Source organism: Coccinella septempunctata, chromosome 6 (genome assembly GCF_907165205.1).
Source record: "Coccinella septempunctata chromosome 6, icCocSept1.1, whole genome shotgun sequence".
NCBI lineage: Eukaryota > Metazoa > Arthropoda > Insecta > Coleoptera > Coccinellidae > Coccinella > Coccinella septempunctata.
In genome coordinates, this window is record NC_058194.1 from 31,936,872 (window position 1) to 31,963,375 (window position 26,504).

A 26,504-nucleotide genomic window follows, 5' to 3' on the forward strand; every position below is an offset into this window, starting at 1 on the left:
GTTGATGATTATCTAATCTTCTTTGGAGCATATCCCATGCATGTTCTATGCAATTCAAATCTGGTGAGTGTGGAAGTATTGGTAAATGTGGAATACCAAGCTCCTCGCGCTCATTCTCAACTATGGCTGCACGGTGCGGTCTAGCGTTATCGTCTAGAAATTGAAAAGTTTCACCAATAGCAGCGTGAAATTTTGGCAATTTGGAACAACATTGTCAATGACATGCTCCCTATAGTGTAAGGCGGTCATATTCCCAGGACATATGTGTAGATCTGTGCGCCCGTTGAAACATATCCCGGCCCATACCATAACACTACCCCCTCGGAATGGATGGACTTGGACATAGCGACGATAACGGGGTATGCGTGGGATTATCCATACCCTTATTCTTCGAGAACCTGAAAATCGTCCATATCTGGATTCATCAGTGAAAAGTACACCACGCCATTGATCGTTCCAATTGATATGTTGCCTTACCCATTCCAGTCTTTGACGCTTACGGTCACGTGTTAATGGAACTCCTCTTAATGGACGTCTAGAACCTAGATTCACCTCTCTCAAACGTCGTCTCATGGTTTCGATGGAAACTTGGACCCCATCTGCATTTTGAAGAGTATTCTACACGTAGATGTAGGGTTTCTTCTCGCCGAAACGGTGATGAAACGATCCTGAGCATGTGTTGTTTTTCATAGCCTACCAAGCCTTGGTCTTTCCAACACGGAACCTGTCCCCCTGAACCTATTCCAAAGTCGAGATATCACACGTTGGCTGACTTGGAGCCTTTCCGCTACAACAACCTGAGATAGGCCACCCTGAAGCATTCCGATAGCCCTATTAGCCTCAGCGTTTGTTGATTTACGTCTTGGCATTTTCAGAAAACTCGTTTCAAATCGAAACCGTTGATAACTGACTTCATTTCAAAATGAGAACATTCATGAAGCTTATGCAAAGAACCAAACTTCAGAAAAAAGGCAACCAGATTGAGGAAATGTCTCATATTGATTTTCATTGGATCGATTCAAGTTGTTATTGAGTTTTAAATGATTTTACAGCGATTTTCTCGAAGATTACATACTTTTAAAAACGATTGAATACGATATCCCTAACTCTTGTGGAGCAGTGTATTTGACGAATCTTTTTCGAACAAAAGATTCAACCCACGTCTTTAAGTTTTCTCATTATGATCATCATCAATTTGAAAAATTGGATACTTTGACTGAAAACAACTCTTTTTAAAAGATCCACAGATGTGTAGTGTCACAGATTCAGATAGTTATTCTGAAGGTAATTTTGTTTTTTCCAGGGGTGGCACAGCTCATTATGAAAACTTAAAGTTGCTTTATCTTTTTATCACGGCCTAATCGGAGAGAATGTTGTATAGGAAAAATGTGTTTCTCTTGACTTCAAGAGTCAAAGATTCACCCCATATAAGAATCAAAAACACCTACAATTCATGGTTCACTTCCTCTAGAGTTAGAGTATGCATAGCCACTTCAACCTCTCTCAAGATTGTACATATGTCAAACGTTCCCTGCATCCATTACCACGATTTTTTCCTCTTCGATCAGACCCCATTCCGATAAATGGAAGGATTCATTTGAATCAATGCACTACCACTGGAAAAAATTGCATCCCCTTCCCTAATGGACTGCCAGGACTCTCTCATTTTTCTCCGTCATCTCCCTCTGTGATATCTCACTTTCAGCTCCCAATCGACTGAAAAGAAACCTCGATACGATCTTGAGGACTATTTAAATCCCACGATTCTGGATATTCGGGAACCCGAACCCGTCGCTGTCCGATATCGATTAATCGGTTTTTTTTTTCATGGGATTTTCCGACAGATGGGAAAGTTCGGTGGGCCGCCACTTCGGACGATTAATTTCAATGGAAAATCGACCGGATTAGGAAGTTGGGGAGATCGTATCACATATATAGCAATCTCCCGGCGGGAAAGTTTGTTGGTTTAAGGTACGCGGCGAAGTTATGGAGATAATCGCGTTCTCGCAAAATTGGGTCGAGATTTTTGAAGTTTGGAAACGCGGGGAGGAAGACCAAAGTTTGAAGAGATCGTTGATGCGGTTGAGTGGTTGTATTCTTGGGGCTCCGGGCGTTTTGACTCATTAAAATTTAATGATTTCACAGTGTGCCTCGGGGGCGAAGTATGGTTTCGTAATATTACAGCCTAGAGGGTTGAAATGTGAAAGAAAATGGTCATTTGCTACTCACTTTCTCGGGGCAGAGAACAGAAACATTATTTGCAACTGGTTTTGGGGCTGATTTCGAAGAAAATTTCATTTTAATCGACTATATAATGGCCGTCCTCGTCCTGCTCATGCTATTGGAAGTATAGACTGGCCAGCACGCTCTCCAGACTTCAATAGCATCGAGCATGTCTGGGCAGAGATGTCTAGACAATTCTCCTCCCTAGAACAACTTATTAATCTTTTGGTTAGGATCATCTAAATCTGTTTTTCGTGCCTTCAAGTCAATTTAATGTGAACTACATGAAGTTCTGATCTCAAAGACTTCGGAAATACATTTGCTGCTTTTTCCTCATTGAATTCAATCCATGCCAAGAAGGAAACCGGCCAGAATTCACGTTTCCTATTGAATTCTCCCAGGTTTCCACCTTATGCATAAGAACATCCCCGGATGTCGATCCATACAAAACATTATTCAAGTTTAATGGTTCCTTTTGCTCACAACTCATACATAATTCATGGATTCTCATTATTTTTCATTTTTTGCCGCCGGAGTTCACATGGAAATGAACGTATATACCACCATCACAGGCAGCGTTTGGAGAATTTCTGTATCGTTTTCGTCCATTGTTTTTCCTCCTTCGAACAACTTTCAATGCGTGCAACATAAAACATCGCCGTGCCATTCAGGGCTGCTGGGGTTTGCGAGGGAAGGATGGGGCATTTATGGCTCGTAGACGTGAAAATGATTCCTTCATTATAATATCGTTGTGAGTGGTAGCTGAACCCAGGGGTGAATTTCGAAATATTGAGTTCACGAACCGTGAAGAGGCTCAATGTATGGAATAACAGATTCACTCTAGAGGTCGCTTACAATTATCATTCGTACAATTATGATTCGTAGCAGAGAAATCTGTATAAAAATAGGGTAGGGTTTGCAGAACCGCTCAACTCTGAAGAGGTGGGATCTAATTGGATATTAGATAGCCCAGAGAACTGTTGATTCTTCAAGAAACAATGAACCTCTTCTCAGCTTCCAATATTCCACCTCTTTCACAGATATTTATCTTTCAGGTCTTCATATCGACGGTGGAAGACCTGGAGGCCCGTTGTTCGGAGGCTGGCATCGAGATCGTGACCAGGCAATCCTTCCTATCGGACCCTACCGACGCTGTCCGTAACCTGAGGCGCCAAGACGCCAGGGTCATCGTTGGACTTTTCTACGTCGTCGCTGCCAGGCGAGTTCTGTGCGAACTATACAAACAGAATCTGTACGGCATCTCTTACACGTGGTTCTTCATCGGTAAGTGCATTCTATCAATCTGTTCAAATACTACCGAAAAAAGATGGTAAGAGAAAAGTTTCATTCCAATAGGAAATACTCCTTCTGACGAAAATTATGTATTTTTCATGAAATATCTTTGAAATATCACATTTTGAACCATTTCAACCGTTTCCCAAAAAAAAAATATTTTAAGCACTCAAAAATGAAAAATAGAAATGGTTTTTTGAAGATAAAAGCGTTTTGTGACAATTGCACAAGCTGGCGACATCGACTGAAATATGCCTTGATAATAAAGGACAACAAATGCATTATCTTGATGAGATAGACAAAGATGGCTGCCTATGAAGTCTGCGACGAACGAGGAAGGTCGTAAAATTTTATGGGATTTTTATGGCCGGTTGCAGTTGAAGCTCGCCAGTGAGTACGCGCTTGTGGATCAACAGCTGTCATTTTATAAACAAGCTGATCGGACATTGTTCGTTTCGTTGTCTTGTATGCGCTGTTGCCAAATCGTAAACTCCGCACAAAGCGATTTAAATTTCAAAAACCCATATTTGAAAGATGATTTTGAATAGTTTTCGCGGTGAATTTGAAAAAATCATGAATGAAACTCATAATTATTCAGTTTAAACTTGCATATGCAGTGATAACCCAAACTGTGGAGAATTCCCCATTATTGATCTTTGTGTGTTCGAAATTGTAGAAAACTGACGCTTTTCAAATCACTTTCATCTCGTTTGAATCAATCGCATTGTATCAGTTACTCCATCCTCCCTCTTCTGAGTCCGTCGAATCCAATAGAAATGAAAGATGTAACAGGGAAGATAAAAGAGCCATTAATCATTCACCCCCCCAACGTTATCACATCCACAACCTACCGCACACGTCGGGGAGTGCCAAAAATACTCCAAACAACAACAACATTTTAATTATTCCTTTCGCCGTTCCCTAATGCCTCCTTTTTATACATTTAAACGAATGTTACCCCGTGTCACAGTCGACTGACGTTCCGAAGTTTCGGTAACAATTCGATGTGAACAATTCGGCTGAAACTCCGCCGCCTCTCACTTGAGCAAATGGAAAATCAATAAGGATAATTCGTCCTACAGTGAAAGCTACTCCCTTCTGTCAGAACGTGTGGGTTTTCCCGCCGCCAGAGTATACCTGGGATCGGCAGTTCATATTTCGTAACACAATGATTATTATGTTTCACTTGGATTCGCCTTGAATCGCGTTGAGTGTCTGGTTCTACTTGATGAAAATTCATTTCGAATTCATCGAGGGTAAAACTACCACAGAATTTCTCCTATCGCGATCAGTATAAGCACGGTTTAACATTACAGCTTCCTCGAGTTGGAAATTGAATTTTCATTAAACACTCCGTTTTTCATGATCTACTGATCTGAATTGAACTAGCCGATTTTCCATCGTCAGGACAACAAAATAGAGAACGTTCCACAGAAGTTGAGCAGATGCTGACCATGCACCATTTATAAACGTGTTACCGTCTTCTCGATTCTTACACGCTTGCTGTCTGCAATGAGCAGGCAAGCGTAGAGCTCACAGAATTAGAGGAAATATTGGACATATGTCATTGTCTTCGTCTGGGTTTCTATCTGGGTGGATTGAACCGGATCTTATTTCATACTGGATGGCGCTCGAGTACAACTCAACAAGAGACGATTGACGAAACAAATGACTGGTGCATAAAGTGGAAAATCAAGATCAATGGACAAAAGAGCCAAGCAATATTACTACAGAAGAGAAGACTGCGACCCACAACGAAACTGGATGTTGACGGCGAAGAAATCGACTCCAAAACTGAAGCCAAATATTTAGGAATAACGCTTGACAAAGGACTTACCTGGAAAAATCATATCAAACAAGCAATCGACAAAACGAAAGCAGCGATGAATAGACTCTATCCTCTGATAGGAAGAAGAAGCCACATGTCGAAAGAGACAAAATTGAAGATAATCAAAGCCGTTGCTAGACCTCAACTGACTTATGGATCAGTTGCCTGGGGTTTCGCGGCAAAGAGCCATATCAAAAGAATTCAGGCCACTGAAAGCAAGCTGCTACGATGTGCAATAGTTACACCTTGGTTTTTCAGGAATAGACAGATTTATAGGGACCTAAAATGGGAAACCATAACGGAATTCATGAACAGAAAAGTAGAGAAATTATTCGAAACAGCGAAAAACCATCCGAATCAAGAACTCAGGAGACTAGTGGACTACGACCCAGAGGAAGACAAGAGGAGAATGCGAATTTACCGAAGGAGACCAAGAGATCAATTAAAAAGAGATTAAAATAACAACAGAAACTTATTGAAAAATTCAATAAAGTGTTAATACAATAAATATACACATAAATCCCAGCACGATAGTGTGCGAGAAGAAAACCGACCAAGAGATGAACGGTTTATAGGCAAATGCCCGGAACCAAAATTCGAGAAGCAGTTGAGGGTTTTTAGTGGGTCTCGAGCTCAGGAGAGTGAGAAACCCCACACTTGATGAGGGTGGTTCGTCTGTCTTGCAGATTTTCCCCCTGCTACACCAAAAAAAAAACAAAATTCCAGTCGTTTTATCGTCAAAGAAGAAGCAGTGTTGCTCTGACGAGGTCAAATGAGACCAAAACCATGGTCAGTATCTGCTCTTCTTCGGTAGGACGTTCTCCATTTAGTTGTCCTGACGTGGGCAAGTTGGTGAGTTCAATTCAGATCGTAACACTTGTTGATATTCATATCGGCAGGTGGTATGCATCTGTTTTAATTACGTTCATCTCATCTTTCGAAGTTAATTCACATTGTGAGAATTTCCTAAAGACCCATGTAGAACAGACTACGTATCGAAAATGTGTCAAATTTCCAAGGTCAACCGACTGTTTTTATAAAAGTGAACGGACTCTTCATTACATCCGAAAATTATTATCTACAGAATCATCAGATTACGATTAACTAGGCCAGATGCGAACCGAAACTCCAAAACCGTTGCAAAAACATGCAGTCCAGCATCCTCATTATATAAATAGAGACGCAGCAACCCTTCCTCCAATGTACACATAGAACTCCCCCTAATCCCCCGATTTAAATGTGAAAAACCCTTTCCGTTCCGCATTCGGGATGATCCGACTGCCCGTCCCAAACGTTTCGGATTTTTTTTGCCCCGTTTCAGCTCCCTTGTCACAATCAACGACTCCAGTGTAAATCACGAACGACTCCATGAGGGCGAGCTATATCCCGGTTCTCAGATGCCGTTAACCAGGCAAACTTTTCCAATTCCATTCGTTCGTGCCATTAGAGTGTGGGACGATATAGATAAATCCGAAGGAGGAATCTATGTGGAGCTCGGATTGTTGATGGTCTTGTTCTGGTAGGGATTGTCAGATCGGGGTGGTTTAGTACTTCACGAAATGATTCAAAATTGAAAGGAATTCTCGGTCACATCAACAGTCAACAGAACTTTCTGTTTCCAATCATTGTCAAACGAATTTTTTTTTTTTTGGTGTAGCAGGGGGAAAATCTGCAAGACAGACGAACCACCCTCATCTCCTGAGGGGGAACAGTGTGGGGTTTCTCACTCTCCTGAGCTCGAGACCCACTAAAAACCCTCAACTGCTTCTCGAATTTTGGTTCCGGGCATTTGCCTATAAACCGTTCATCTCTTGGTCGGTTTTCTTCTCGCACACTATCGTGCTGGGATTTATGTGTTTATCCTCTATTGGATTAACACTTTATTGAAATTTTCAATAATTTTCTGTTGTTATTTTAATCTCTTTTTAATTGATCTCTTAGTCTCCTTCGGTAAATTCGCATTCTCCTTTTGTCTTCCTCTGGGTCGTAGTCAACTAGTCTCCTGAGTTCTTGATTCGGATGGTTTTTCGCTGTTTCGAATAATTTCTCTGCTTTTCTGATTCATGAAGAATTCCGTTATGGTTTCCCATTTCAGGTCCTTATAAATCTGTCTATTCCCGACAAACCAAGGTGCATCTATTGCACATCGTAGCAGCTTGTTTTCAGTGGCCTGAATTCTTTTGATATGGCTCTTTGCCGCGAAACCCCAGGCAACTGATCCATAAGTCAGTTGAGGCCTAGCAACGGCTTTGATTATCTTCAATTTTGTCTCTTTCGACATGTGGCTTCTTCTTCCTATCAGAGGATAGAGTCTATTCATCGCTGCTTTCGTTTTGTCGATTGCTTGTTTGATATGATTTTTCCAGGTAAGTCCTTTGTCAAGCGTTATTCCTAAATATTTGGCTTCATTTTTCCAGTCGATTTCTTCGCCGTCAACATCCAGTTTTGTTGTGGGTCGCAGTCTTCTCTTCTGTAGTAATATTGCTTGGCTCTTTTGTCCATTGAGCTTGATTTTCCACTTTATGCACCAGGCATTTGTTTCGTCAATCGACTCTTGTAGAATTCGTTCTATTATTTCAGGGTTTCGGTGTCGAGTTGCTATGCCTGTGTCGTCAGCATATAACGTTAGCATGGTTCTTGGATTTTTCGGAATATCGTGGATGTATATGTTGTACAAAAGTGGCCCAAGTACTGATCCTTGGGGTACTCCAGCCTCTATATCTCTTGTTGAGGAGCATTCTCCTCCCACTTTCACGTAAAATCTTCTATTTTTGAGATAATTCCTGATCAACTTGCATATTTTGATCGAATATCCAGCACATCTCATCTTATATATTAATCCTTCATGCCATACTCTGTCGAATGCTCTGGCGACGTCTAGTAAAATAAGACCTGTAGCTTGTTTATTTTGGAATCCCTCTGTTATGTACTCTGTGAGCCTTAATAATTGTTGTTCTGTTGAATGCTCTCTTCTGAATCCGAACTGTTCTGGTGGTATTAGTTCCAGATTTTCGGTTTCCTCATCAAGCCTCGTGGCGATAATTCTTTCTACTACTTTTCCTAACGCCGACAGTAGACTTATCGGTCTGTAGTATCAAACGAAAATTCATGTCATCGCTGAAACTTCAATTGGTTGCATTCCAACCAATTACATTACAAGATGGATCGATCAGCAACGATAAATCTTAGGCTGAGAGCGATACAGCTTGGTTCAAGCTTGATGATAGGCTCAGTAATTGACTGAATTGGCGCTGTAAATCACACATCAGGTGTCTGAATTATCTTCCTACCCCAAGGACCAACAAATGTACGATTAAAGTCAGGATACTTATCCCTAAAATTCATAAGACACTACTTTCGCGAACGGTTTCACGAATACTGACATTCTGTGACAGTAAACATATTATACTTTCCAATTTACAGGGTGGTACGAAGATGACTGGTTCATAAGGAATCTGGAGAGGGAAGGCATAGAATGCACGCCAGAACAGATGAGAGCAGCAGCCGAGGGACACTTAACAACGGAGGCGCTTATGTGGAATCAGAATTTGAACGAGAGGACGATATCCGGGATGACATCCGAAGACTTCAGACGTCGATTGAACGATGTTTTAAGGGATGGTGGCTACGACATCGATGGTGGTCGATATCCGGAGGGGTATCAAGAGGCCCCGTTGGCCTACGACGCTGTTTGGTCGGTGGCATTAGGTAGGTAGATACAAAAGCACTATGAATGTAGTATGTAGTTTTTGGTTCATTATTTACCACCAGAAATCCTTATAGTATCACAGTGCATGATACCCCAAGCTGTAGAATCTTGAATGGCATTGCAGGACATCTCCTCCATTGACCAGTGTCAAGTGCTATTAATCTGTAGTATAACAAACAAGATAACGTAATATTTCACTATAGGTATGATTTCAATGCAGCTTCATCGAGTTTTAGGAATACTGAAGACCTGTCAAGGGACTTGCCGTTGCTCTTCGACTACTTCTCTTACCATTTCCATCCTACTCCTGAAATTTCCTGTAATTTATCACTGCCCACAAGATCAAAATTCCTGTTCAATTGATTAACGACAAATACTTGATGTATTCAGCTCCTGTTCATCAATAATCCATCCCACACCTTAGTTAGATAAATAATCCATATCGCTAGTCGTGAATTCGGAGAACTGAGATGGGTTATCCCAGATGGAAATCTCTGGGGATACCTGCAGACGCCACAGACCCAACTTGCGGTTCAGACGATCGCCGAAGGTACGTTCGGGACATTCTTGAGGTCGACCGGGTCAGGTCCCCCTCACTTGACACGAGATACGTTTGGGTATTTTGACGTGCCTTTTTTTCACTCGAGAATTTTATTAGTGGGAAGCCGTACGTTTTCAATAGGATCAAATTTGTCCCTTTTCCCTCCTTCTCACGAGGGGATACGACAACGGGAAATGGACTCGGCCGATCGTGAATTTTCCAGGAATTCAGATCGAGGGTGCACCATATTTCTGTGGATTTATTTGTTCGCGGATTTCAAACTGGTGTATCCCGTGACGCTTGCAGCAAGATTCGGAGAATTCAGTTTCAGTTGGTGACGGAGAAACCGCAACAGCGTGAATGGTATTGATTTTGCATTTTCCTTCAAGCTATATTGGTCAAGTATTTTGTCAATGCCTCCTTTCGTGTGGTCACTGTCAGTTCTACATTGTTGACGAATACTTTGTAAGCTTTCATTATAGATAAGTCGTGGCATCCCTCGGTAATATTCCATATAGTTTCTTGTTGGAATCATTTTATTCTGGATGGCAATGATAAAGCTTTGTCTCCGGAAGTCATTCATTCATTCGTTGCTGAATCTCGTTGCCGAGAATAAATCTACAAAAAGACTATCGGTGCGATCAAACTTCTTAGGGCTACTTGCCACTGTGTGCCCTCCTGTGACTGAAGAGACCCAATCGTGATCCACAGATTCTTCCACACTCTAGGCATGGATAGTCACCAACCAGATCTGACCGCCGCTGTATTCTTCTCGAGTCTCCATTATAACTGTGTACCAAAGACCTCCACTGTGACCTGTCCAACGCTTGTTGTTCTCAGTTATGATTGGCTGTTAAAAAATCGAGGGTGTTATGATTTTTAATTAAAGAGTAGTGGACTGTATTAAAAGATAATTGAGTTGGAGATGGTATAAAAACATTTATTAAGAATCATTCACAACATTATAGCTGTAGACCAAAGACCTCCACTGTGATCTGTCTAACGCTAGTTGTTCCCAGTTATGATTGGCATTAACTGATCTTAGGGGTTGATGCAGTATATCCTTAAACCGCTCATACTGACCTCCTGGTTTTCGAGCTCCCTCTGTGAATTCGCCAGACAGAGCTATTTTGGGAAGTCTTGGGTCTTGCATCCTCAGAATGTGGCCGCTCCATCTGAGTCGGGCTCTCGTTACTTGAGTCTCAATCGTTATTCAACTCTCGCGCTGAAAGACTTCTGCATTCGAAACTTAGTGGAACCATGTGATGTGCATTATTTGTCTTAGATGACGTTGTTGCGTTTGTTCAAGCTGCTTAATATGTCGCCTGTAGGGCGTCCAGCTTTCGCTTCCGTAAAGAAGCATTGTGAGGACCACTGTTTTGTAAACAGCTGTCTTGGTATTCAGATTGAGGTCGTGATTTTGAATCACTATGTCCTATAGCTTCCAAAATGCCCGTGATGCCGAATTGATACGGTTCGTGTCCAGGTTAGCCCTAGTATTTATGAAGCTTCCCAAGTACTGTTCGACCTGTTCTTGCTGGAAGTCAACCAGTAGTTCGACGCAGATATGTCGACGTAATCACGGTTGACCTCATTCTGGTGTCCACGCAAAGTTTTGCCAATCCTTTCTGCAGAGTGTTCGACCATTTCTTGGTGATCCTGTTGAGGATTCATCAGAGCAGGACAGTATTATACGAAAGAGAGGTCTTCCTCACGTTTATGAGATAACCACACAATTCGAATCTTGACTTATGCTGAGTTATGTGGGACTCTCATGAAAGTGTGCCAGAACTCTCTTTGTTATACTACTTAGCATTATCAGGATTACGAATTACTCGATAGTGTTCTACTGAAACAGCCTTGTTTAGGTTGTTTCAATATCATGAGACATGGGGTCGGACAAATCAACAATTCCTTGACTACCAGAATATAGTGGGAGCTCCGTCCATTGTATTGAGCTTTAAGGGTGATGTTCATGATAATTTGTCAGTGTTGTAGAGCTGCTAAATAAGTGGTGGTCTAAGAGATGATGCCGGATGAATAGCTTGGTGCTAGGCAAGCGTAGATATAAATCGCTTGTATCAGCGTCAGAACTCCGTAAGGAGTTCTTTCTTATTGTATTTCTAGGGGTTTTCTACAGCTTCGAACCTTCACAAGAAGAACTTCGTCCAACAATTCTGCCAAGTGACGTTGCAAATTGTGTGTGGGTTTTCAAGTTTCCCTTGGCCCATCCTGTACATATATCAAGCAGTTAAGCCAGCTGTAATCCGTCGACTGTATTATTCGTTAAAGACGGAGAGTCGCAAATCTAGTCAACCTTCTATTTCGCGTCTTCATCGCATTTGGAAGGGACCCCCCGGTCGTGACTCGCAATAACTAAATTACCAGACTGGCGGATAACGACGTTCTGAGGTTATCTGGGCCCGGCAGAACTCACGTTCAGAGGGGGTGGCCCCCCCGACAAAGTTGCGAATCTGAACGGTCCCAATTTCTCGAAATCCCGGACGTTATCGTCGACTCGGAGGACGTGTAGGCTGGAAACCGGGAGATTGCTGGATTAGGAAGGTAGACGATAAGAATTCGGGGTTCATTTCTATCTGCCGACGTAGGAATTAGTCGATTTGGCTCGTTTCCGGTCCCCTGGAGCCCGTCGACGACATTTGTATTGATTTTTTTTTCCAGTTCTTCCGCCTCATTTTTTTGTCGCGGATATTTTCCCCACGAGATCCTATATTGAGTTAACTTTAAGTTACAGTCTGAAATCCGAAGCAGATCGGTTTTTCCAAATATGTTACAACCTTTTTGAAGACCCTGTGCTGGACAATTCACATAGATCCACTTATTCCAAACCAACAGAGTTAGTCTTTGAATCGTACAAATATTTTAACAGTAGATTCTTGGGGTCAAAAGAAACACTTTTTTCCTATACCATTTTTTCCAATTCGGCCCTGATAAAAAGATATAGCCATTTTGACTTTTCATAATGAGCTGTGCCATCCCTGGAGAAACAAAATGACCTTCAGAGTAAGTAGCTAAGTCTCTGACACTACACATCTGTGGATCTTTCAAACAGATTTGTATTTAGCCAAAGTAACCAATTTTTCAAATTTCACAGATATTTTTTAGTTCTTGAACATCAAATTATTCGAAAACAGCTCATTATACGAAAAAATATGAAGAAGACTTTATTTTACTTCACGAAACGTTCAAATATTCATTAGACAGCGTCCAACTTAGTTTCAAGAGTTGGGTTCCCTGAAGTTTCGGTGTTTTTATGGTACGTAATAGTTATAATGAGAAAACTAGAAGACGAGGGTGATATCTTGTGATCAAAAAAGATTCATCAAATGAATGAAAAACTATATTCTGAAATTCATTCCATTCGATGAAACCGTTTGTGTGATAAACCCAAAAATAACATTTTTTATGGTTTTTGAACAGCCTGTATCTTTTAAACCGTGCCGATTCGGATAAAATGGTAAAGGAAAAAAGTGTTTCTTTTGACCTCAAGAATCTACTGTTTAAATATTTGTACTAGTCGAAGACTCGCCCGTATTTTAGAACATAAATACATGGAATGGACATTAACGTGCTATGAATGTATTTGTTGTGGTACAAACATCCGATGCTTCTCTGTTTAGCGCGACACTAAGGCAGTGGCGTAAAATAAATAAATTTATATAGCTCCTACCTTTCTGTACGAAAAATCGACGTGACAATGATGTCAGATTCAACTATCTCAATTGTGATTGGCGACACTAAGCAACTATCTCACTCCAGTCTTTGGACAACAACAAATGTTTATTTTCCATTCCTTGTACCTATGTTCCAAGCCCTGTAGAGTCATTCGGGGTAACTGAGCGCAGTGGGTAAGTGTGCGCAGTGCGTATATCTCGACTATGCAATGTATGAAACAGGGGTTCATTTGGGTGAAGCAAGGGCGCAGAATCCCCAAATTAGTTTCTCATAGGAGTGCGCCGTGCGACGTTTCGTTAACTTTTTATTTACAATCAATCAAATTCACTAGTTTTCTTGTTAATTTTCAGCATCTCTGCAAATTCTGCCAGGTCCAAGTTCCGAGTCCGACAGTGTTGAACAATATTTTATTCGATCATGGGCATATTAATCTAAATATATAAAAAAAAATTTTAGGTTCTCTTAGCTGCTCAACTCTGTAAGAACGTCAATTCAAATTTTGGCTTACTGGGGAAAGTGTGCGCGGGTAAGTGTGCGCATAGATTTATTATATGGGCATTTGTTCAGTGAGGAATAAATTATGACATTGTTGATTTTCCTGGTTAAGACTCGATCAATATTGTCCTATTTGTTCGGCAAAATATGAAGAGCCACTAACAGGGGAATGTATCAAGTGTTGTGTTCACCAGGAATTGTGGCACGAAAAATAATGCAGTGCCTATAAAAAGGCGCTTCTGTATTTACAATAAACAGCATTTCTTTAATATTGTAACATTTTGATGACATTATTTTTTAATTTGTTTTGATCGTGTGGTTCACAAAGCACTGCGTTCACTTACCCCGTGAGGGTGCGCACACTTACCCGCAATACGAGATATGTGAACGCACTCCGACTTTCTCCATTAAATTTCTTTTTGCGGAAAGGAAACGTTTTTGTTTGTTTACTTTTTGATGTTTTTTTAAAGATTAGAAAATTCTCTATCTTATGAATATGTTTCAATTTTCCTAGCTTCAACACTTGAAACAAGGTATGGCTTGAAAGGCAAAAGTGCGCACAGTTGCCCCGAATGACTCTATAGGGTGGTTCGGATGAAATTGTTAATAAATATAGGTTATTCTGACCCATCTCAGTGTCCCCACCGTTTATAATGATAACCCAGAAAAATACAATGAATCAACTGTCAAAAGAAACTACAACTGACAGCTCCCCTGTCAGTTTCCGAACGGTAAACAACGAGAACTCCAACAAACCCCCATTTCCTCCCCGTAAAACCGACCCCTCTTCAACGAAACCGATCGACTGAAAACTCTCCCCTATTTTTCAGCATTCAACAAGACGATGGACCGGCTCCACAAGTACGGCAAGAGCCTGAAGGATTTCAATTACAACAACAAGGAAATAGCTGACGATATCTACTCTGCGATCAATTCGACACAGTTTTTGGGAGTCTCGGTAAGTCCCGGCCGATCTAAGCGTCTAAGCAATTTCCGAAGATTTTGCTCTCCGCGCCAAACATTAATTATCGTCCTGTTGGGAACACGGCTCGAAGTTTTGCTTAATTAAGACGGAAGAGCCCGGGCGTTTTTACGAAGATCCAAACTCGGATGCTTATCGAGGGTGCTGCGGGTTCTGTTGGTTTTTGCGCGGCCCGCTGGGATCGGTTTAAGTGATTTCAATTCGGCAGAGTGGCAGGGAACGTCTCTCCAAACGACAAAAACGTCATTTGCCTAATAGATGTTGAATCTGGACTATCCTGATTAGTCCGATAACCAATACTATACTCCATTCACATTTATTTTAGCAGTCGGTTGGCCATGAAATAATTATCTCAAGTTTTTGTAACTAGAACGGAGTAAGGTTGGCACTCATGAAATGTCGTTAATGTCATAACGCCGTTGGCACAACTAATATCAATTTTTATTACGAAAATACCGAAAGTGATTAAAAAAAGAGACAGGGTTTCAGGAAGTGCTATTTAGAATTCAGGTCCGCTCATTCAAATAGATATATCCTGATATTCTGAAATCCACAATACGTCAGACGGTAGCTAACATATTCAATGTAAGAGAATTTATATAATGTTTCATCTGAATCTAAACGACTTATATTTCAGCTGAATATTTTCACAATCAGAAAGATTGTGAATGAAGAGGATGACAAAGAATTTCCTTCTATTGGGAGACCCAAAAAAGTGGTGGCATCTGAGAATTTTATGTTTGAGTGAATTAATGCGAAAAGTTTTCTACATGATTTTCGATTAATGTCAGCGTAGAACTCGGCGTAGAATAAGTTCCCGAAAATTGATTTTTCTATTTTTCATTTGACTTGTCCTATACATTGTAAATGTCTTAAGGTACCAATAAATACCTAATTATTATTATTATATCAATGTATTAAGATGAACAGCCACAGATACGCGCCAGTTGTCCTGTTAATTGTTTATTCATGTGAAATTTTTGTTCAAAGATGAAGTTCATCTTGACTTGAAACTTCCTTTAATTCATTTTACTCATATTGATGCAAAAATATATTTGTTGAAGAATTTAACATTCTTGTAATTATCTGTTAATTCCTTCGGGAGATACCTATTCCCAACCACTGCATCATACGCATCTCATCTTCGGGTTGATATTTTTGAAATCTACAACTGATGTAACGTATTCAAACTTTAGCCAAAGAAGATAACGAACATTAACTCTCCTCAAGCTAGTGCATATTATGATATTATACTGATCTCTTGCATTTTCCATGCAAATAACTGGATTTGGTATGTTTTCAATCAATTTGTATAAAATTCATTCATGTTCGTCACATATTTTCCGAAGAGATTCGACATTATATTGATAAAATACGTAATAACGTAGAACGGGCAACATAGCGTTGATTCAAAACCCAAAAATGATTTGACAAGCTTCATAACCCCACATTTTTGTACTAAACAGAGTGAAATGTGTCAAATTTCCATGGCCAACCGAGTGCTAAAATAAAAGTGAATGGAGTATAGTTGATTGATTCCTGTGAAATTCATAGTATACCTTATCTGATCAAAATAAACAGTTTAAAGCTCCTAGCAGAAGTTTTCGATAAGTTAACTTCACGAAAATTTGGAACACAAGCAAAATCGATATTTTTTGTCATCCTTTCGCGAAGAGTCGAACGAAAGAACGCTGCAATTTATGCAGGAACTTTTTCGGCGTCGACTGGACAAGTTTCGCCGCGCGGAAACTTTTCAGTTCTGCAGCGAAAATCGGTTAAATACCCGAAATAATCACCTAAACTTCTCAATTACAGACGAAACCGGAAAACCCGGGGAGCTATCGGTGAATTCTTAAAATCTCCGCTGCAAACTCGAATACGGGTTGTTGTTGGGGCGCGTCAAAAGTTCCGAAAGAATTTCGTCTGAAAGCGAAATTCGATGTTTCTCGGTGGGGGTTTACGATTCCCCCATACAACTTCGGAATGGACCCGAAAATTGTTTTCCACGAGAAGTTCGGCGGTATGTAAGATAAAACGTCGGGAACGTTTATTTCCATACGTGCGGGGTCTCCGTCAGTCTCTGCGTGTAAACCTCCGGGGAGCCAACAGTAATACTGGCCGCGCAAACTTTTTTCTTTTCGAAAACTATCGTGAAGTGATTGGACTCGAACTTTTTTATCGAAACTACGACAGAAATTCGTTAATGTGGTACGAAAATATCTCGTTTTTGAAGTCGTAGATTCTTACTGGTTCCAAAAGAGATTGGATTTTTGCCCTCAAAATGAAACTTTCTCCAGAAATGGATCGTTTGAGATTCTCAAAGCTAACTTTCCATAGATCTAACAGAAAATGGTCGATGAAGGTACAAATATAGACTGGGTCTTTGTGAATAGAAAAAATCATCTTTCGCGAACACTTTAGTTTTCATGATTTTTTCCGCGAAGGTCCAAAATTTTCGATTTTTTTTCGACCATAACTTGAAAAATAAATTTTTAAAAAAATATCTGTTTGCATATTCGTCATCTACGGCCTCGAATAAGTCTACAGTATAATTTTGGTTCTGATCGGAGACCAAAAATATTTTTTCAAAAAATCGCAATTTTTCCATGCATATGTATGGAAAATTTGAAAAAAATTTTATCTCTCCGATTTCCACAAAAATTGGAGTATTTACTGAATCGACGGCGTAGATCACGAATATGCAAACAGAATTTCGCTGAAAGGATTAGTTTTCAAGTTATGGTCGATTGAAAATCGGAAATTTTGGACCTTCGCGGAAAAAATCATGAAATATTACTCGCGCTTCATCAACGAAAAAATTTTATTCATCTACCTATATCGACCAAGATCATTTTACTTACTAATTAAAGGTCATAGATCACGAATATGTAATTAGATTGTTTGCAGTGTCAGTATTTTGGGAAATAAGTCACTTTTAGCGCAAAATTTCGAAAGAACTGGTCAACTTTGTGGAGCTGTAGCAGCGAGAAAAGAGACACTGGATATGAGCTGATTTTTTTTGCAATAGACTGGGTCTTTGTGAATAGAAAAAATCACCTTTCATCCATCTATCGCGAACACTTTAGTTTTCATGATTTTTTCCGCGAAGGTCCAAAATTTTCGATTTTTTTTCGACCATAACTTGAAAAATAAATTTTTAAAAAAATATCTGTTTGCATATTCGTTATCTACGCCCTCGAATCAGTCGAAAGTATAATTTTGGTCTTGATCAGAGACTAAAAATATTTTTTCAAAAAATCGCAATTTTTCCATATGTATGGAAAATTTGAAAAAAATTTTATCTCTCCGATTTCTACCAAAATTGAAATATTCACTAAATCAAGGGCGTAGATCACGAATAAGCAAACAGAATTCTGCTGAAAGGATTAGTTTTCAAGTTATGGTCGATGGAAAATCGGAAATTTTGGACCTTCGCGGAAAAAATCATAAAATCTGAACTGTTCGAGTTAGATAAACGAAAGTTGGGTTTTTCTATTTGCAAAGAATCAACGTATCATCAAAAAAATCAGCTTATGTTCAGTCCTTTCTTTCTGGCTGCTACAGCTCCTCAAAGTTGACCTATTTTTTCGAAAATCACTAAAAGTGATTTTTTTCCCAAAGTACTGATCCTAGGAAAAATCTAGTTGCATATTCGAAATCTACGACCTCGAGTCAGTTGAAAATAATGGCCGAGATCGTAGCAATAACAGTATCAAAGACAGAAAAACCAACAAGACCTTGTCCCCCTCCGCATGCACCGATCTCTAGATGCAAACATTTGGAAAACCTCCAAGCCACAGTAAAGCAGGAGGAAGTGAGGAAACTAATCGAGTTTCATACAAGGAGCGTGCCGGTATCGGATAGACATCAATTTGGCGAATCTTTTGAACGCCCCCGCGGCACCCCGGATGATTGAAAAGTTTGATGGAAGAGAGCTCGGACCATCTACGAGATTGCGACAAGATGAGATTAAGCTTTCAATTTTTCCCGAACCAAACGTCGTCGACTGTTCGAATTGGCCGTATCCACTTTGAAGCTTACAGAAACGAATGTCACGGGTCGCCAAGTCTCTTCGCTGAAGTCAACTCGGCAACGGACTCCGAAAAACCCAACTAGCGAAGAAAGAGGAGAAAGGGTTGGTTTTTTCAGTATTCAGGACGTAGCCTTTGTTGGAATAGCCAATCTGTTTCGTTGGACCACACTGTATAGAGTGACACCAAAGTTGCGGATGCTGCGAAGCAAAAAGCCCATCCCAATTAGCCTAATTCGTCCCTCTATTTCGGAACTTTTAATTTGTCGCGCCAGCTAAACCCTAAATGACGTTATAATGGCGAAGATTAGCCGTCATTCTAACGTAATTCACTAGGCGCCATCTGATATGGCGGAAACAGAACGCCAAGATATTCCGAAGTGATGAGTGTTAAATGAACCCATTCGGTGGAGGACTTCTCTCAGGATGAAAGCTGGATAAACCCGACGTAAGCGAGGAGTATCTTCCCACTCTTGCACTGGAAGTTTAGTGTGTTGAAATGGTCTATTCGATGTTCTTACTGGCCTCGGTTATTTTTCTCTTACCCACATTAAGGATTTTGTTGGTTCAAGAAATTAGGCGATTCGTTTACTGAGTGTGAATCAATAATTCAAATATTTATGCAAAATTTCACTTGAATATCTTGTGAAGTGTAGATACTGTAAGAAAAAAATTCTAACTTTAACACCCTGTATCTCGAAAGTGAATCGTTCTCGGTTCCATATTTATGAGACTTTTTTTTCTTTCGTCAGAATACGAAAATGTAGGTTACTCTATTTTCATCTCGATATCAATCATTCATTGGAAAATCTGCGCTCACAATCATGATAATCCTTGAAAAATCGCCGAAGGAAATATTTCACGACCGTGACAGGTGCAAATTCGGGAAGGGGAGCAATAAATGTTGATTTACGAGACGCGATAAATAATTTTTCCATCGGGAGCTCGGCGCAATGATAAGTGTCCTTCTGAAAATGGCGAAATATCGTCGAAAACAATTTCTTGATTGATTGTATGCGGCGTGGTTTCACGGTAAAAAGCACAGAGATATCTGTCGACAAGGATTCATGGCATATTCCTGATCAGAATTTTGGTATATTTTTGCATCGCATGCGATCCTAAAAGTCAGTCGATTATTTATTCGACTGTTTTCCTGTTATTTGAATCGATGAACCGACGGAATAACTGCAAGATATTATCATCATTCATTCATTTATTCATTACTGTATCCCGTTACCGGGAATAAATCTACAAAAAGACAAAAAAAAAGAACAGACTTATAATTTCCTAGGGACCCAACCGTGACCTACAGATCCTTCCACACTCCGGGCATGGATAGTCACCAACCAGATCTGGCCGCCGCTGTATCCTTCTCGAGTCTTCATTATAACTGTAGACGAAAGACCTCCACTGTGATCTGTCTAAGGCTAGTTGTTCCCAGTTATGATTGGCCTTAACTGATTTTAGGGATTGATGCAGTATAGATCCTTACACCGCTTATACTGGCCTCCTGGTTTCCGGGCTCCCTCTGTGAATTCGCCATACAGAGCTATTTTGGGGAGTCTCGTGTCTTGCATCCTCAGAATGTGGCCGCTCCATCTGAGTCGGGCCCTCGTTACTTGAGTCTCAATTGTTGTACAACTGGCGCGTTGCAAGACTTCTCTGCATTCGAAACTTTGTGGAACCATCTGATGTGCATTATTTGTCTTAGATGACGTTGTTGCGTTTATTCAAGCTGTTTAATATGTCGCCTGTAGGGCGTCTAGCTTTCGCTTCCGTAAAGAAGCGTTGGGAGGACGACTGCTTTGTAAACAGCTGTCTTGGTCTTCAGATTGAGGTCGTGATTTTGAAACACGCTGACCTTAAGCTAAAGATATTATAATCAAGAATGAGAGATGAACACTGATAAAAAGTGATATTAGGCGAATAGAAAGAAGCTTGAACTAAGTAGAATCATTATTCATTCCACAAGAATTAAATTCAGATGCACACCACCCTCTGATATGAATATCAACAAGTGTTACGATCTGAATTGAACTAGTCAATTCACCATCGTCGGGACAACTAAATGGAGAGCATTCCACCGAAGCAGAGCAGATGCTGACCATGATTTATGTCTCATTCGACCTTGTCGAGCAACACAGCTCCTTCCCCGATATTTTATTACTGATCAGATAATGCTGGACACCTAATAATATATATACGATGCTTTAGGCCTTAGACTCAATATCGACAAAACCAAAATCCTGGTAAATCCCCCAGAAAGCCTTCAAACAAATATCAGCCTGGAGAATGAAACCCTAGAACAGGTCGAGCAGTTCAAGTACTTGGAAGCTTCATAAATACTAGGGTTAACCTAGACCCGGAAATACACAACCGTATCAATTCAGCCTCACGGGCATTCTGGAAGCTAAAGGTCAGAGTGTTTCAAAATCACGACCTCAATCTGAAGACCAAGACAGCTGTTTACAAAGCAGTCGTCCTCCCAACGCTTCTTCACGGAAGCGAAAGCTGGACGCCCAACAGGCGACATATTAAACAGCTTGAACAAACCCAACAACGTCATCTAAGACAGATAATGCACATCAGATGTTCAGAATTCCACAAAATTTCGAGTGCAGAAGTCTTGCAACGCTCGAGTTGTACAACAATTGAGACTCAAATAACGAGGGCCCGACTCAGATGGAGCGGCCACATTCTGAGGATGCAAAACACAAGACTCCCTAAAATAGCTCTGTATGGAGAATTGGCACAGGGAGCCCGGAAACCAGGAGGCCAGTATAAGCGGTTTAAGGATACACTACACCAATCCCTAAAATCAGTTAATGCCAATCATAACTGGGAACAACAAGCTTTGGACAGATCATAGTGGAGGTCCATGGTACACAGTTATAATGGAGACTCGAGAAGGATACAGCGGCTGCCAGATCTGGTTGGTGACTATCCATGCCCGGAGTGTGCAAGGATCTGTAGGTCACGGTTGGGTCTCTTCAGTCACAGGAGGGCACACAGTCGCAATTAGCCTTAAGAAATTATAAGTCTATTTTTTTTATGTTTTTTTGTGGATAAATTCCCGGTAACGGGATACAGCAATGAATAAATGATTACTGATTCAATCTCGAAGAACATTCTTAAACGATTTCAAGTTACGCTGTCTAAATATCACAAATATCCGATAGTTACACGATCGAAAAAGCTCAATATGCATCGGACGAACATGTAAACACGAAAACAGGAAATATAATACGACTCCCTCCGTCCCAAACATCAAAGCCCGCGCGAGGAACGTTCCTCAAAGAACCAGGTGAGCGTAGCAACCAAAACGTTCCGAATAACCGAACACAAAAGGCCAGCCGTATCGAACCGGCCCGGATCCGGCAAAAAGACGAGTCGGGACTAACCTTTTTTCTTCTATTTGCAGGGATTTGTGGCCTTCAGCTCGCAGGGAGACCGGATAGCTTTGACTCAGATAGAGCAGGTCATAAATGGAAACTACATCGTGCTTGGATATTACGATACCCAGGCAGATAATCTCACATGGTTCGATCGTGAAGTATGGCGTGGTAAGTCTCTAGCTTCGTTGGATCCTCTTAGCCCCTAATCCCGTCTTTCGAGCAACCGATCCGGTTTATATTCAATTCCAGGACGCTTCCCTCAGCGATTTACGACGGTCAGGAGGTTCAAGTGGATTTTCCGATGTCCGACGCCTAGCTGGCATTGGAAAAAGCGATGATTTTTCATTTAATTATCAACTTAAGAATTACAATTACGCTGCTCGAAAATTGAAGCGGATATTCCATAGATATCTTGCGTTTTTTCCCTTTATAGAGGGTGTCCCACGGAGGATGGCCTATTAGACGATTATTGAAAACGGTTGGTAGGATTGTTCTAAATATTTTGGTGCTAGGTTTCACGCTTTGTTATTCCAAATGGAACTCCCTAATTATTATAACGTTTTTCGCTTCTCTATCCTTATCTGAGTATTTTGTCCAGTAGCTCCCTATCCCTATTTCTGATACTTTCGGGGATATTTACGGTTTTTCACAAAAAATTTCCAAAAACATGAAACCAATCAAATAGGCGATCAGAAAGCTCAAATTTTTAAAATAGGTCAATGAGATCCTGAGGATTTCAGCTTCCTAAAATATGAAATCCCTTCCTTCCTTCCTTCCCGTTTCATTGGATCCAATTTTTTGCCTTTTTTTTGAAAATCGCCGAATATCTCCGAAAGTATCAGCAGTAGGGATACAGAAGTACCAGACAAAAATACTAAGATGTGGATAGAGGAGCGAAAAAGCTATAATAATTAGGGTGTCCCATTTGAAATGACGAATTTTGCAGTATTTTTCGTGTAAGCAGCAACGTCACAATATCAAAAATATTTTATTCAGACAGATCAGAAACATAAATCCCAAATTTGAGAACCATCCTAAAATCGTGGGACATCCCGTATATCATTACATGTATGCTAATGTTTGTGCGGGTAGAAACTGTTGAAATACACAGAGGATCGCTCAAATTTCTGTGTAATGGATTTAAAGGTTTATTTCAGCCAGTTCTACTCTGTTCTACTTCTCCTGGAAAAGACTCACCTTCGAGAACAACTTGTATGAACAGGCGATCAAGATTCTCTTGAAAAAAAAAGCTATATTTCTATACAAGATGAGAGTCTTTGACTCGTACAAGTATTTCAACAGTAGATTCTTGAGCACAAAAGATAATCTTTTTCCTTCAACATTTTTTCGAATCAACACGATTCAAAAGATGCAGGCTGTTGAGAAACCATAAAAAATGGTATTTTTATGGTGTTTCTATGACGTCTACTGTTGAAATATTTGTATGAGTCAAAGACTCACCCTGTAAATGCTCTAACCATTTCCATAGAAATCGAAAAAGGTATTCAGAACGTCAATTTATAAGAAGACTCTCCTCTACCGAACTGTCAACTGTCAAAGTCATCTAGTTCGGAGGACAATACTCGCTATAGGTTTGTGTTGGATCCAAATACGATAAGACCGAAGTTTTATCGCCTCAAATTTGAGACAGATATCATCGAGGATCCAACAAACTTGGCGATAATTCCATTTATGTGGCAACAGGTGCACACGTACATTCCGTTCATTAAATTGATGAACACACATAAAGTACATTCCGCTATCCGGGCATAGCAATCGAGTCTGAGCTCTCTATTATATTGTCCATTAAATACGATCACTTTGCGTAATTTAGGTTGTTACTTGTTTCGCCCCATTAGTTATCGTCAGGACTAATGTTACTTCCACCGATACTGCAGCTGCGACATCTCTCGAAGTCAGTACGAATAGAAACTAGCTCATTTAATGGGCAGTAAACATAGTTTATCGATCTTTTTCTTTAATATGCAAGAACGTTCGTTGATTGAGGCTATGGCTATTACCAACTCACTTTTTATGTGTAAGGAAACCCGTTGTACTTTTTAATACCTCGATTGTTAAGAAACCTCCACGTTGCATAAAATAACGAGAGCTAGATGTAAAGAGCTTATTCGTCAAGAATTGAGCGTCCTTTCTCACCTCATACTATCAAATCTTTATTATGAAAAGGTCGGCGTGACTCGACGAGAAAGACGCCGTCATTACGAAGGCCAATAAAACGTCGAGAACAATAAAAAACGGGAAAATGTCCCAGGGGACTGCGGACGAACACCAGAATAGGAAGGGACCCAGATATTGGCAAGTTCTCTCCAGATCTTGTCAATAACAGCAGGGACCCCACCGTCGGGCAACCAATTATTAAAAACGAGAAATGAGACAGGTCGCGGCAGGGGGATACGAAAATGTTGAATTGTTGAGCCAGGACCCTGGAAAACACAGGGTTTGCTCGGCGGTGATGGACGCTATTGGGAATTTCGGATATCAACAATTGAAATTGGGGAAAAACGGAATTGAGAGGGGAAAAATTGGAAAAGAATCGTCCTATTCCGTGTTGGGAATACTTGGGTATCTTTGGGAAACGAACGGTTTTCCCAAAAAAAAAAGCTAAATTTTTTTCCATGGGGTCAATTGAACTCTGAGCTATTGGAGGACTCATTCATTCACTGCTGAATCTCGTTACCGAGAACAAATCTACAAAAACTACTATCGGTGCGATCAAACTTATGATTTCTAAGGCTACTTGCGACTGTGTGTCCTCCTGTGACTGAAGAGACCCAACCGTGACCCACAGATCCTTCCACACTCTGGGCATGGATAGTCACCAACCAGATTTGGCCGCCGCTGTATTCTTCTCGAGTCTCCATTATAACTGTGAACGAAAGACCTCCACTGTCACCTGTCTAACGCTAGTTGTTCCCAGTTATGATTGGCATTAACTGATTTTAGGGATTGATGTAGTGTATCCTTAAACCGCTTATACTGGACTCCTGGTTGCCGGGCTCCATCAGTCAATTCGTCATACACAGCTATTTTTGGGAGTCTTGTGTCTTGCATCCTCAGAATGTGGCCGCTCCATCTGAGTCGGGACCTCGTTACTTGAGTCTCAATTGTTGTACAACTCGCGCGTTGCAAGACTTCTGCATTCGAAACTTTGTGGAACCATCTGATGTGCATTATTTGTCTCAGATCACAACTTTCGCTTCCATAAAGAAGCGTTGGAAGGACCACTGCTTTGTAAACAGCTGTCTTGGTCTTCAGATTGAGGTAGTCATTTCGAAATACTCTGTCCTTTATGTATGAATTGGAGGGCTTACACGTTTAGCATCACCAATTCCCTGTTTCCCTACTTCAGACTCCAACCTAAAACCGAATGCACAATATACGAAGATAATTCACTATTCCAACCACATTTTATACTGTTTCCACCAATCTTTTTCTGTTTTCAATGTAAGTTGAATATTAAAAATGGTGATAACATTCTCACGGGCCCTAAACCGTCGTATATCAAACAGCTATGCTGTTCTGAGTTTAAATCCTTATCCTTATCTACAGCTCGCCCAGACTCCCAATGAACTCCAGTATCTAAAGTATCAAGGAGGCCAAGTCCTCATTCCTTCTACGATTTTCTCGATCAAGACATTCCTTGTTTCCTCCTCTTCCCGACAGAATCTACACTTGTCAGTTTCTTATAAGCCCATTTTCATCATTTGCTTCCTAAGGCGACAATGTCCTGTGAGGAAGACAGTGAGAAGACATAACTTATTCTTAATCAGATCCCAATACTTCTTGGATCTTCCAGTTTAAAAATGCCAGAGGAAGTTTTGGAATGATCCATTCCTAGAAGATTCCTCCAGAATATTTTCTTTTTTCTTCTCCAGAGACCCTTTCCTATTTTGTGGTAAATTCAGAGTGAGTAAAGTAACTGCTTCGATGTTCGGCTGACGGTCCATGTTACCACCTCATCCTACTCAGTTTCTGCGAAACCTCCCATAGGCCCAGAGGTCAATAAGCCCCCGTGTTTCCCAAGGGTAGTGAGGATGAAAATATTAATCTGAGAGCGCCGCTTTATAACTATTTACCGAGAGAATTCTGGGTATTTCATCAGAGCGAGAGTGCCTCAACAGTTGAAAAAAGCCTCGTGATTCAATTTACATTAATTCCATCCCGATGAATCGCGATTTCCAGGAGGAAATTATGGGACTTTATCACAGCAGGAACGGCCGCAGGCAAGAAGGATACATTCCAACTTTTCGCACTGAAGGTTCGAAAACTTGATGGAAATCTACTAAATCTA

General features: G+C 40.6%; 1 protein-coding gene across 2 annotated transcripts in view; it reads left to right on the forward strand.

Annotated features, from left to right (window-relative positions):
* The window catches only part of LOC123314895 (gamma-aminobutyric acid type B receptor subunit 1), a 118,415-nt gene that overhangs the window by 70,543 nt on the left and 21,368 nt on the right, over nucleotides 1-26,504 (forward strand). For both annotated transcript variants that reach the window (XM_044900298.1, XM_044900299.1), the window contains exons 5-8: nucleotides 3,279-3,507; nucleotides 8,768-9,052; nucleotides 14,616-14,743; nucleotides 22,219-22,360. In XM_044900298.1, coding sequence (XP_044756233.1) covers nucleotides 3,279-3,507; nucleotides 8,768-9,052; nucleotides 14,616-14,743; nucleotides 22,219-22,360 — 784 coding nt within the window. The remainder of the gene's footprint in view (nucleotides 1-3,278; nucleotides 3,508-8,767; nucleotides 9,053-14,615; nucleotides 14,744-22,218; nucleotides 22,361-26,504) is intronic.